Source organism: Eublepharis macularius, chromosome 4, assembly GCF_028583425.1.
Source record: "Eublepharis macularius isolate TG4126 chromosome 4, MPM_Emac_v1.0, whole genome shotgun sequence".
Lineage (NCBI taxonomy): Eukaryota > Metazoa > Chordata > Lepidosauria > Squamata > Eublepharidae > Eublepharis > Eublepharis macularius.
In genome coordinates, this window is record NC_072793.1 from 188,299,914 (window position 1) to 188,312,627 (window position 12,714).

Sequence of the window (12,714 nt, forward strand, 5' to 3'; positions counted from 1 at the left end):
CCGTGTGCGGGCTGTTGTTGATTTCGCCCATGTGCAGGCTGGCACTGGCAAGAGACCCTGTTCAAATGAGCGAAGCTGCCGTGGAGGAACATAGGGAGGAAGGCGGTCCTGTAGGTATGTTGGACCAAAGCCGTGAAGAGCTTTGTATGTAATAACCAGTTCATTGAATTGAGCACGCTAACAGGTGCTAGCCAGTGGAGTGTCTGTAGGATGGGAGTGATGCTCCTGCTCCTGCTCGCTCCTGCTAACAGTTGAGCTGCAGCATTTTGCACCAATTGGAGCCTCCTAATTGACTTAGATGGGAGAACAATGTATAGTGTATTACAGTGGTCAAGTTTTGATGTTACCATAGCATGGATCCAGGTGGCCTGGTCGGCCGTGTCAAGATAAGAAGCCATCTTCCAGGCTAGGGTGAGGTTGTAGAAAGCATTTTTTGCCGCTGCCTTAACCAGTTTGTCTAGTAGTAGCGCTGGATCCAGTATAACCCCTGGGCTCTTAACCGAGTCTGCGAGGGTCAGACGATCTCCATCGAACGTGGGGAGTACAATATCCTTCAAGATCTTGTCTGGGATCCTTCAGTCTTGTCTGGGATCAATTTCAATTTGTTGTTTTTCATGGGGACCTGGATAGCGAGATACAGAGTTGGGTGTCACCTGCACATTGGTGACATCCGACTCCATAGCTGTGAATGAGTTCTCCTAGAGGCGTTACGTAGAGGCTGAATAACGTGGGAGGTAAGACTCTGCCCTGCGGAACCACGCAAGATAGCTCCCATTCTAGAGACAGCTGATCTCCGACGGCAACCCTCTGAGTCCGCTCCAAGAGAAACGATTTAAACCAGTCCAGGGCACAACCCTTGATGCCCACTTCTGTTTCTAAGCGCCTCAACAGGATGGCACGGTCTACTGTGTCAAAGGCTGCAGACAGATCCAGGAGGAGCAGTAAGGAGGCGTGGCCTTTGTCCATATTCAGACGGAGATCATCCACTAACGCTACTAGAGCTGTGTCTGTCCCATGCCCTGTCAGGATATAAACTCACTTGCACATGTGTAAAGGCTGTTGTGCCCTTTAACATAGGGTGAGTCAGCAGTTTTTTGACAGGCTCACACCCGGTCAATTAAGCTGGTGTTGCAGCGAGGTTGCATCAGCCTTGTGCTGGTTGGCTGACCCCACTGCACCCTATAGGCTAGTGGACACTTAAAGGTCCAGCCAAAGGTTTGTGCTGCGCTGATCTGCTCAGCTTGGTGCCTGGTGCAAACCTTTGTCGCTCTCTACAAACTCTGATAACTCTGGATACTGACCTAAGGACTGGACTCTGGTTTTTGCTCTCTCTCTATGTATGTATGCTGAGCACCTTTTTGCACCTGTAAATATATGGACTTGTAAAATACACCATCTGCACTTTATCACAACATCCTGGCTCCAGTGTTTTTTGTTGTTGGGCAAAGCGGGTCACTTGGCAGCACTAATTACAGACGGCTATTCCGTCATGCCCTGGTCTGTATCCTGACTGGAAAGGGTCCAGAGCGCTAGAGTTACCCAAGAAGGGCTGGAATTGGTCAGCTCCTGCTCTCTCATTCACTTTGCCCAGAAAGGGCTGATTAAAGACTGGGCGACAATTGGCCACATCATTTTTGTCTAGAGATGTTTTTTTAAGTAGCTGCTTAACGGATAACTGCCTGTTTGAGCTGCTGGGGGAAGCTGCCCTGAGTTAGCGATTAATTTACAACAGACCTCTGTGGTTCACTTACGTGGCCCTTACTTGATGTTAACAGCCAGGAAGGGCAAGGATCGAGCGCACAAGTAGTGGCTTTCATAGACATCAAGATCCTGTTAAGATCTGTCATTGTGGTTGGTTCAAAGCAGTCCAAATGTAAGCTGGATGGTGTATTAAGCATTTCTTCTATCTCATTTGCATTGCAGCTAGCATCTAGAGCAGAGTGTATTTGTGCTATTTTATCGGCAAAAAACTTAGCAGAGGTGGCGTCTGGATATCTTAAACAATTGGGATGGTCCTGAACTAGCCGACACAATAGTTGCCGAGAAATAACGTTTCTTTGCCGCTTCCGTTTCCTGTTCATGGGTCCTCCGGTGGGTGCTGTAGCCGGTTCTATCTGCTTCCACGCGAGTTTTTCGCCAGCGCCTTTCTAGACGTCTTCCAGCCCTCTTTAAGTCAGCCAGCTCCGTGGTAAAGCATGAGGCCGGCGTCCGTCACCAGGGCCGGAGCGGTTGACAAGGAGCCATGGTGTCGACGGCTTCAAGGAGCTTCGCCTTCCGTGCTCCGACGGCAGCTTCTGTAGAGCTCCGGTCTGGAATTCTAAACCCCCCCCAAGGCATTTTGGGATCCGGAAGGGTCCATGAGCCTTTGTGGGCGAACCGTTTTAACTAGACCCCCGCCCCCCCCCATCGTGTGGGGAGTTGGGGCTATGTTCACTTTTGCCTTCAGCAGATGATGATCTGACCGTGGTTCAGGCTGAACCTCCAGTGCTGAAACAAAGTTTTCTCTTAAAGGCTCAGTGCAAAATATTAAGTCTAAAGTGTGGCCTCTTTCATGTGTAGGGCCTGTCGCAATCTGCGAGAGGCGCAGGGTTGCCGGGGAAGCTATAAGTTCCTGAGCCGGGCCTGACTTTGAACACTCAGCATGGATGTCTGCAGCACTATGTCTGCTAGCAGCTCTGCCAGCTCAGAAAGGGGGGGGGCTTATGGGGGAGCGGGGTGGTCTGTACCCAGGAGCCAGCGTGCCCCCCCTCTTTCCTTGCAAGCCTCTTGTGTTTGGGGTGTGGGGGGAGGGAAGTGTCCCTGCATTGCAGAAGGGGGGTGGAGGGGCTGTGTGTTTGGCAAGATGCAGGATTGGCAGCTATCCTCTGAGCCCACAAGCCCTGGTCCCTGTAGACAGCCAGGCCTCCTCCCTCCCTCCCTCCCAAGCCCTGGGACCTCAGAGTCTCTCTGAGTGGTTCCCAGCTGCCCATGCCTTGCACACTGCTGAGCCAAGTCCCGGGGGGAAGCTGCGCAGGGTGGGAGGGTGCCCAGTGCCTCCCAGTCTGCACCTCACCTGTCACTCCTGCCCGGCGCACCCCTGGAGCCTTTTGCCTTCTTCTTTTCCAGATTATCACGCAGGCCGTTCCCGGCGGAAGAGTGTTCCTGGAGGGAAACAGTACAGCATCAACATGGACGCCCCACCAGCACCTCCCTTCCGCCCCTCGGTGAGCGAACGCACCCCCTGCGCCATCCAGCCAGTCTCTGCCTCCCCCTGGCCTCAGTGGGGCTGCTGTTCTGCCCTTAGGGACCCCCTCGAGACAGAGGCCACGTGCCCGCCGTAGACTCGGTGGGATCAGATGGTAGGGGGACGGATGGCCACTCGTGGCGTCCTGACCTGGCATTGTTCTCCCAACGCAACCAGCCTAGTCCGAGAACCGGGGTCAGACTTGGCTTTGTCTAAGCCCCTGTGGTTCTGGATGTGGAGCCAGGGGGTGTTCAGATGGAGGGGGTGGGACCTGGTCGGATGCCAGGCTGGGCAAGAGGCTCCTTTGGGGGCAGCAGAGCCAGTCCCATCCAGAACCAGGTTTCAGGTGGTATTCTAGAAGGGTAGATTGGGTTGTCGTTGCAGCTGCCTCCTGGTGGCCTGTGCCGTTTGCCGACATGCTCAACACCGAGCGTTGCCAGCTGTCTTCCACACCTGCTCCCAAAAGCAGGCAGCCCAGAACCGTTCGAGGAGCACCCTGTTCGTCCACCTGCTGGGAAACACGCCTGGCTGCCTGCGCCCAACTGCTGGGGGTGCCTCTTTGGCCCAGTTCCAGGCAGTGGGACCTTTCCGTGGCACCCGTGGCTGGAGATCCCGGGCCTTCTGGCACGCTAGAGAGGCTTGGCGCGCGCTCCTCCAGCGAGCCTCGCCATGGCCTCGGCTGTTAGAACTCCTGGCTCTCCCTGGCCCAGTGGCCTTTGAGCTCGTGGCTAAGGAAGCAGGCAGGGGAGCTGGGAAGGGGAACGAGAGGGGGGGCGGGGGGGGTGCTCACCCTTGGCACTGGGGCTCAGGAAGCATCTCAGGTGAGGGCGCGAAGGCCCTTCTAGGGCAGGCCCACAGGAGTGGGCTGGATAGCTAGGGAAGGGGACTCGGGCAACATGCAGAGAGTTTTCTGGAAGGAGGCCGACGGGGAGTGGGGAGCTTCCTTGTCCTTTCCTGGAGGGTGGGCCGCTGTCACTGGACCTGAGCCTAGGGTGTGGGAGAATGCAGGAGGTCGGCTGACAGGGCTGCCGCTGGCTCCGTGACGTCAGGGGAGCCGGGAAAGGCTTTTCCGGGTGGTTTTTAAAGACCAAGAGCAGCTCTGCTCCCCCCCCCCTCGCCCACCGCCTAATTCATACCAAGGCTGCAATGTGGGGGAAGAAGAGAGTTAACCCTTCTCCCATGTGGACTGATTGATTGAAGCTGCCCCCTCCTCTGCCCTGGTAAGGCTGCCTTTTTCCCCCTCTGAGGATTAATAGCCTGTAGGGTGGGGAGATGTGACTGGCAGATTGGTGCGCAAGGTGCTGGGGGTTCAGTCCTTCTCCAGCCACAGGGCAGAATCAGGCCCCGTGCCGTGGCTGTAGCCCCTCCGCAAGCCGTGGGCGGCTGCGTGCCCATGTTCTCCTCTGTGGCCCACCGGGGGCGGGGGGGGGCCTCTTTTTGTGTCTCTGGTCTGGGGGCAGGGGGTGAAGCGCCACTTGGAGGGCCTGGTTTCAGGGGACACCCCCTCTTGTTCTCTCCCTCAGCAGCAGGGATTTCTGAGTCGGCGTTTGAAAAGTTCTATCAAGCGGACCAAGAGCCAGCCGAAACTGGACCGCACAAGCAGCTTCCGCCAGATGTTGCCTCGGTTCCGGAGTGCTGACCATGACAGGTGAGTTGAGGAAGGGGGGCAGGACTCTGCCCCAGAAGCAGCTGCTGCTTGAGGGCAGGGGCCACACTGCTGGAGGAGTGGCCCCTGGTGCTCAGAGCCGAAGGGCTGCCTGCCCCCTTCCCTTGGTCCCAGCTCCTTGCTTTCCTCTCTCAGTCCCCTCTGTCGGGCTCCGCCCAGTGTCCCCCATCCTCATGGTTGTTTTCCAGGGGGTGCCCCCTCTTTTCTGTCCCCCACCCCGCCTTCGAGGACTCCAGGCCTCCTCTCGGTGGCTGTGGCTGGCTGACTCCGATCCCCCTGGCTCATCCCTAGGTACCCTGTGTATTTTTAGCCTCTGCCTGCCTCTCCCCCCCCCCCCGCTGACGGCAGCCCCGACACACATGGGCTCTCTCCACTTACGCCGCTTGGCTAAAAATATCCTCCTGGGGGCGGCAGCTTGGAGCAGAAATGCCACTGGGGAAGGGAGAGCATGGCCTCTCCGAGCCACATCCTTCCTTCCTCCTCCAATCCCCATTGCTACGTGGCTGTGGGGGTGGGGGGATTTCTTTGGGGGGGGCGCTCTGATCAGGAACAAGAGGGGTGGGGCGTGGCAGACAGGGCGAGCGTGCCTGCTGGGGGAAATACAGGGGGGGGGCTCTGCCCCACTCCACCCTGCCTCTAGGATGTTCGTAATGAGATCAGAAGGAGCCCTGGAATTAAGGGGGCCATCGTACCTGCCCCCCCTTCTCTCTGGCCAGGGTCAAGTTTGCCTGCCTCTCCTCTGACGCTCTTTCCATCTCTCTCTTTCTCTCCTCCTCTGTCTTCGTCCCGTTCTCCAGGCCGGGACCCCCTGGCAGCTGCAGAAATGCCCCTCTGGGGGGCAGACGCCAGGTACCCCGCCTGAGTGTGGGCTTTGCCGAAGCCACGGGCACCTCCTCTCCTGCACACTCCCCCCCTGCTCTGACCTGCCCCGCCCCCCCCCCCAGGAGCAGCTTCACACTGCCGCCGCCGTCCCGTCCCCCCCAGGTCTTTGGCACCCCCTCTCATGCCATGCCCCTGCTTGTGTTGTGATGTCGCTAGCACCAGATGTGGTCCGTTTGCCCCACACCAGACGTAGCCTTCCCGGGCCAGCCCTCTGCCGCCCCCTCCCTCTGCCTCACCCTTTCCCTTTCCCTCCCAGGGCCCGCCTCATGCAGAGCTTCAAGGAGTCCCATTCCCACGAGTCCCTGCTCAGCCCCAGCAGCGCTGCCGAAGCCTTGGAGCTAAACCTAGACGAGGACTCCATCATCAAGCCCGTCCACAGCAGCATCTTGGGCCAGGAGTTCTGCTTTGAGGTACCGCCGGGTCAGCGGGGGGGGGGGGGGGGAAGGGGTGCCTTGCGGGCACTCTGTGTGCATGCGTGTGTGCGTGTGTGTGCCTGCCTGCCTGCACCCCTGGACAGGGCGCTGCCCCGTCTTTCTTTGCCCTCAGGTCACCACCTCTTCTGGCACCAAATGCTTTGCCTGTCGATCGGCCGCTGAACGGGACAAATGGATTGAGAATTTGCAGAGAGCAGTGAAGCCTAACAAGGTACCCTCGCACCAGGGACTTCCTCCTGTCCCGTCTTCCTCCCCAGCCTCCCAGGTGAACTCTCGTGCCCCCCCTCCCTGCCTGCATCTCGCAGCAGGCAGGCAGGCAGGCGGGCGCTCATCAGTGCTGGACCGGGACTGATATCCAGGGGCTCAGGATCCAGCCGGATTCCTCTCTGCCGTGGGCTCGTCGCTCTTTTTGCCTCAGCCTGCCCTGCCCTTGGAGGATAAAAGGGAGGGAGAACCGTGACCCTCCCCCAGGCTCCTTGAAGGGTGGGAGGGGGTGGTTTATGTATTTGTACCCTGCTTTTCCTTCCAATGGGCACTCGAAGCAGAATGCAACACAATTCTCGCCTTCCCCATTTGATCCTCGCAACAGCACCGCCATAAGGTTGGTTAGGCCGAGAGACGCTCGGCGGGTTCCAGGGCTGACACGTGAATCAGCAGGCAGCCTGCGAGGAAGGGCCCTGCCTCTGTGGCCAAGCTGACCGGCGGCCGGGGGTGTGTGTGTGTGTGTGTGTGTCTTCTGAGCCAGAGCTTCCACCTGAGCCATTTCCCTGCTACTCGGCTACTGATTAACCAGTGGTTTCCTTGCCAGCTTTTTTAACCATGCTGTGAAAAGCTGCTCTTTGCCCCCGAAGCGGCTGTTCAGGAGGCGGGGCTGTGTTTTCCCACGCCCCAAGGCAGCCCCTCTGCCCCCGCTCCAGAAGGCACCCCCTTGCCCTTGCCCTCCCCCCCCCCCCCGTGGGGTGCAGGTGGTTCTGTTCGCCATGCCCCCCCCCGCCTTCTTGTCCAATCACCACAAAGCTGACGGGGTCCTGCCGGATCAAAAGGCAGGGCCAAGGGAAGGGGCTTCTGGGAGCTCTCTCAGCCCCACCCACCCCACAGGGGGATTGTTGTTGTTGTGGGGATAAAAATGACACACTTTGTAAACCGCTCTGAGTGGGTGTTAAGTCATCCTGAAGGGCGGCGTATAAATTGAATGTTGTTATTATTATATTATAAAAACAACTTCCCTTGAAGACACGTCTTTGCCTGCTTTGCCTTGCGTGAGGGAGATGTGGCTTTGAGCAGAAAGGGAAGGTTCTCCTCCTGTGGCGCGGGGACTGCCCGCCTTTTTGTTGTCTCGCATGGACTTCCGTTCCTTAGCCTCTTCCTTAGGCAGGTGCTGGGGCAGCCGCTGTCTCCAGGATGGGCTGTAGCTAACCCCCATCATATCCTGCCAAGGAGGACCTTCCCGGGATGTTTCTCACTCAGCTCTGCCTCTGCCTCCCCAACCCATGGCTGGGGCAGTCAGCCAGCAGCAGCAGCAGCCCAAGGAAATCTCCACGCTCAGAAGGAGCGTCCCTCAGAGCCCCTCAGCCAAGGCTGGAGCAGAGCGAAGCCTCATGCATGGTTGCTGGGATGCTTCCTCGAGCCCCTAAGCCAGCCGCTATCGGGGGCAGCGAAGTAGACTAGATGGAGCCTGGACTGGGGAGGAGATTTTGGACAGTCCACATGGCATAACGCTTTGCCTCTTGGACTCGGAGGAGGGTGTGTGTGTGTGTTATGAGCCACCAAGTTGCTTCCCACTTACAGCAGCCTGTGACTTCCTTGACTGAGCCAAGCCATCCTGTGTTGCGTCTGTTGAATAAGGAGATCAGGGCCATATCCCCGCTCTGGCACAAAAGCTCTCTGGTAACCTTGGCCCCGGGGCCTATCCCACCTCACAGGATTGATGTGAGGATAAAGTGGGGTTTGGATGGAGACAGGACTGTATCTGCAGCCCTGGGAAGAAGGGCAGGAGAACTACGGAATGGAAAAAGTACAAAGCAGGAGTGCTCGTGGAGCCAGTCATCGGCCACCCTTGTCGCTTCCCCTTCAGTTCAAAGTGACGGGGAAATCCTCGTCTCCTTCCTCCCCGCTCTTGCGTGCCTGCCCAGGCTGGCCCCTTGTGCTTGGCACCCCCCAGAAGGGGAGGATTCAAGAACAAAATTGGTAAGGGGCAGCGATCTACGGACACCCAGCTAGCCGGACAGGCCCCTGTAACGAGAGGCAGGATGCTGTTCGATTGAGCGTGCCAGGCTAGGATCAAGAGACCCCAGTTCAAGCCCCCTTGTCTCTTTTAGGTCATTTCCCGCCCCCCGCCCCTCCGGTTTGGCTCCCTCACTGCCGGCAGCCCTTCACCTCCCCCCCCCCGCCGTTCTTCTTTCCCAGATTTCTGCCCTTCTTGCTCCAAGCCATGCCGCCAGGGGCCCTCTCCCCCTCCCCTATTTAACAGGCTCTCTGAAGGGACAGCGCCAGCAGATTCTCCAGTGGTTGCGCTGAGGAGATGATAACAACAGCAACATCATTTGATTTATATACCGCCCTTCAGGACAACTTAACGCCCACCCAGAGCGGTTTACAAAGTATGTCATTATTGATGGTAGTTGTGGGTTTTCCGGGCTGTATTGCCGTGGTCTTGGCATTGTAGTTCCTGACGTTTCGCCAGCAGCTGTGGCTGGCATCTTCAGAGGTGTAGCACCAAAAGACAGAGATCTCTCAGTGTCACAGTGTGGAAAAGATGTTGGCAGGTCATTTGTATCTACTCAGGAGGGGTGGGGTTGAGCTGAGTCATCCTGTAAGAGTTTCCCAGGGTGTGGAATGCTAATGGCGGGAGGCTTCACTGTATCCTGAGGAGGTTCTTTTGCATATGGATTGGTGCTTGATGTGCTAATCTTCTCTGCAGGGCTATTGTCGGGTGTAGAGTGTTTTGTTAGCCTGGTGTTTTTCAGAACTGGAAACCATGCTCTGTTCATTCTTAAGGTTTCTTCTTTCCTGTTGAAGTTTTGCTTATGCTTGTGAATTTCAATGGCTTCCCTGTGCAGTCTGACAAAGTAGTTGGAAGTGTTGTCCAGTATTTTGGTGTCCTGGAATAAGATACTGTGCCCTGTTTGAGTTAGGCTATGTTCAGCCACTGCTGATTTTTCAGGTTGTCCAAGTCTGCAGTGTCTTTCATGTTCTTTTATTCTTGTCTGGATGCTGCGCTTTGTGGTCCCGATGTAAACTTGTCCACAGCTGCAGGGTATACGGTATACTCCTGCAGAGGTGAGGGGGTCTCTACTGTCTTTTGCTGATCGTAGCATCTGTTGTATTTTTCGGGTGGGTCTGAATACTGCTTGAAGGTTATGCTTTTTCATATGCTTTCCCATCTGATCAGTAATTCCTTTGATATATGGCAAAAACACTTTTCCTGTAGGAGACTGTTTTTCCTTGGTTGTTTGATTCATCCTGGGTTTGATTGCTCTTCGGATTTCATTTCTGGAGTAGCCATTTGCCTGAAGTGCGTGGTTTAGATGATTAATTTCCTCATTGAGAAAGTGCGGCTCACATATCCGTCTTGCACGATCCACTAATGTTTTCATTATGCCTCTTTTCTGTCAGGGGTGGTGATTGGAGTTTGTAGGTGGAGGGGTGATTGGACCCCTCCACCTACAAAAAACTAAAACGAGATCCCACCTGCAAAATCACCAGGCTAACAAATGCGCTGATCAAGAATTCCTCACTACATCCCGACACGCACAGAAAACTATGCAAGATGGAAGCACAGCCACCTAGACTATATGGACTCCCTAAAATACATAAGGATTCAGTCCCACTCAGACCCATTGTGAGTGCCATTGGTTCACCGACATATGAATTAGCTAGACATCTGGCCGATCTCCTGCAGGACCACATTGGGAAAACCTCGTCTTACATCAAAGATTCAGCAGATTTCATCAACAAAATCAGTTCTCTGAAACTCAATCCACAAGACATACTTGTCAGTTTTGATGTTGTATCCCTGTTTACCAAGGTTCCAGTAAAAGACACTATTGCACTTATTAATCAGATTTTCCCAGAGGATGTAACAGCCTTATTCCATCATTGTCTGACAACCAGTTACTTCCAATGGGATAACGAATTCTATGAACAGATGGATGGGTGGCCATGGGGAGCCCTCTCAGCCCAGTTATAGCAAACTTCTACATGGAACATTTTGAAAAAACAGCTCTTGAATCAGCACCCCACAAACCTAGTGTATGGTTCCGGTTTGTGGGTGATACATTTATCATTTGGAGCCATGGGGAGGAAGAATGGATGGGGTGTTTGAATCATCTCAACAACATCCACCGGAACATACAATTCACAATGGAGAAAGAAATCGAGGGAAAACTCCCATTTCTGGATACCTTGGTCATCCGCAAAGCAAACTTTCAGTTAGGTCACAAGGTCTACAGGAAACCAACTCACACTGATCGGTACTTACACAAAAACTCCAATCACCACCCCCGACAGAAAAGAGGCATAATGAAAACATTTGTGGATCGTGCAAGACGGATATGTGAGCCGCACTTTCTCAATGAGGAAATTAATCATCTAAACCACGCACTTCAGGCAAATGGCTACTCCAGAAATGAAATCCGAAGAGCAATCAAACCCAGGATGAATCAAACAACCAAGGAAAAACAGTCTCCTACAGGAAAAGTGTTTTTGCCATATATCAAAGGAATTACTGATCAGATGGGAAAGCATATGAAAAAGCATAACCTTCAAGCAGTATTCAGACCCACCCGAAAAATACAACAGATGCTATGATCAGCAAAAGACAGTAGAGACCCCCTCACCTCTGCAGGAGTATACCGTATACCCTGCAGCTGTGGACAAGTTTACATCGGGACCACAAAGCGCAGCATCCAGACAAGAATAAAAGAACATGAAAGACACTGCAGACTTGGACAACCTGAAAAATCAGCAGTGGCTGAACATAGCCTAACTCAAACAGGGCACAGTATCTTATTCCAGGACACCAAAATACTGGACAACACTTCCAACTACTTTGTCAGACTGCACAGGGAAGCCATTGAAATTCACAAGCATAAGCAAAACTTCAACAGGAAAGAAGAAACCTTAAGAATGAACAGAGCATGGTTTCCAGTTCTGAAAAACACCAGGCTAACAAAACACTCTACACCCGACAATAGCCCTGCAGAGAAGATTAGCACATCAAGCACCAATCCATATGCAAAAGAACCTCCTCAGGATACAGTGAAGCCTCCCGCCATTAGCATTCCACACCCTGGGAAACTCTTACAGGATGACTCAGCTCAACCCCACCCCTCCTGAGTAGATACAAATGACCTGCCAACATCTTTTCCACACTGTGACACTGAGAGATCTCTGTCTTTTGGTGCTACACCTCTGAAGATGCCAGCCACAGCTGCTGGCGAAACGTCAGGAACTACAATGCCAAGACCACGGCAATACAGCCCGGAAAACCCACAACAACCATCGTTCTCCGGCCGTGAAAGCCTTCGACAATACATATGTCATTATTCTCCCCACAACAACAAACACCCTGTGAGGTGGGTGGGGCTGAGAGAGCTCTGAGAAGCTGTGACTGACCCAAGGCCACCCAGCTGGCTTCAAGTGGAGGAGTGGGGAATCAGACCCAGCTCTCCAGATTAGAGTCCTGCTGCTCTTGACCACGACACCAGACTGTCTCTCAACTTGCGCCTGTGGCTGCCGTGTGCTCCACAGCAAAGTCTGCAACAGCAGCAGTGTGTTCTCTGGCAAGGGCAGCCCTTCCAGAGGAGGCGTTGGCAGGGCATGACGGCGACAGTCCTTAACAGCCAGGCTCAGCAGGCAGATGCTCAAGGACAACCACTGGCATTTTGCCCCCTGTCTTTCTGCCTGCCCCCACTCCAACGCTTGAAGCCAGCCAGGTGGCCTTGGGTCAGTCTCACCCACCTCTCATGGAGATTGTCCTGAGGATAAGAATAACACACAGTGTAAACCACTCTGAGTGTGGCATTAAGTCATCTCGAATTGTGTAAGCGTATTCAAGACGACTCACTTCCTACCCTGGTGTACCACCAGAGGGCACTGCTGTGGAGGGAAGCCCAGGCAAGGCATCAGGTCCCTCCAGAAAATCTGCCATGGTGGGAAGCCCAGGCTGGGAGCAGGATGGGAGCAGGTAGCAATCCCAGGCCCCTCCTTAACCCAGCTATTAGGAGCAGAGCAAGTGGCAGTGCCCACCCTGTGCTATCACCTGGCTGAAATTAGGAGCGGAGAAGGTGGCAATGCCCACCCCCGCCTTAACACAGCTGGTATTAAGAGCAGAGCAGGTGGCAACGCCCTCCCCCCTCATTCACCCGTCGGGATCAGTGATGGAGGAGGAAGGAATGCCTGCCTGTCCACCCGGCCTTTTCTAGAGCCTGTTGTATTTTTCCCACAATGGGCTTTGTTGCTAGTCTGTTATTACTACTACTACTGTTCTGGCCCACTGGAGGTTTCCT

At 54.7% G+C, this 12,714-nt stretch overlaps 1 protein-coding gene across 6 annotated transcripts in view; it reads left to right on the forward strand.

Moving 5' to 3' along the window:
- The window catches only part of SYNGAP1 (synaptic Ras GTPase activating protein 1), a 74,172-nt gene that overhangs the window by 32,793 nt on the left and 28,665 nt on the right, over positions 1–12,714 (forward strand). For 3 of the 6 annotated variants that reach the window (XR_008596886.1, XM_054977780.1, XM_054977781.1), the window contains exons 1-4: positions 3,117–3,203; positions 4,747–4,871; positions 6,028–6,181; positions 6,318–6,416. Coding sequence is in view for 5 of the 6 variants with exons in the window: in XM_054977780.1 (XP_054833755.1) it covers positions 3,168–3,203; positions 4,747–4,871; positions 6,028–6,181; positions 6,318–6,416 (414 nt within the window). In the remaining variant the exon portion in view is untranslated. Of the gene's footprint in view, positions 1–3,105; positions 3,204–4,746; positions 4,872–6,027; positions 6,182–6,317; positions 6,417–12,714 lie in introns of those variants that run through there. The other 3 variants (XM_054977784.1, XM_054977783.1, XM_054977782.1) reach the window with 2 other exon arrangements.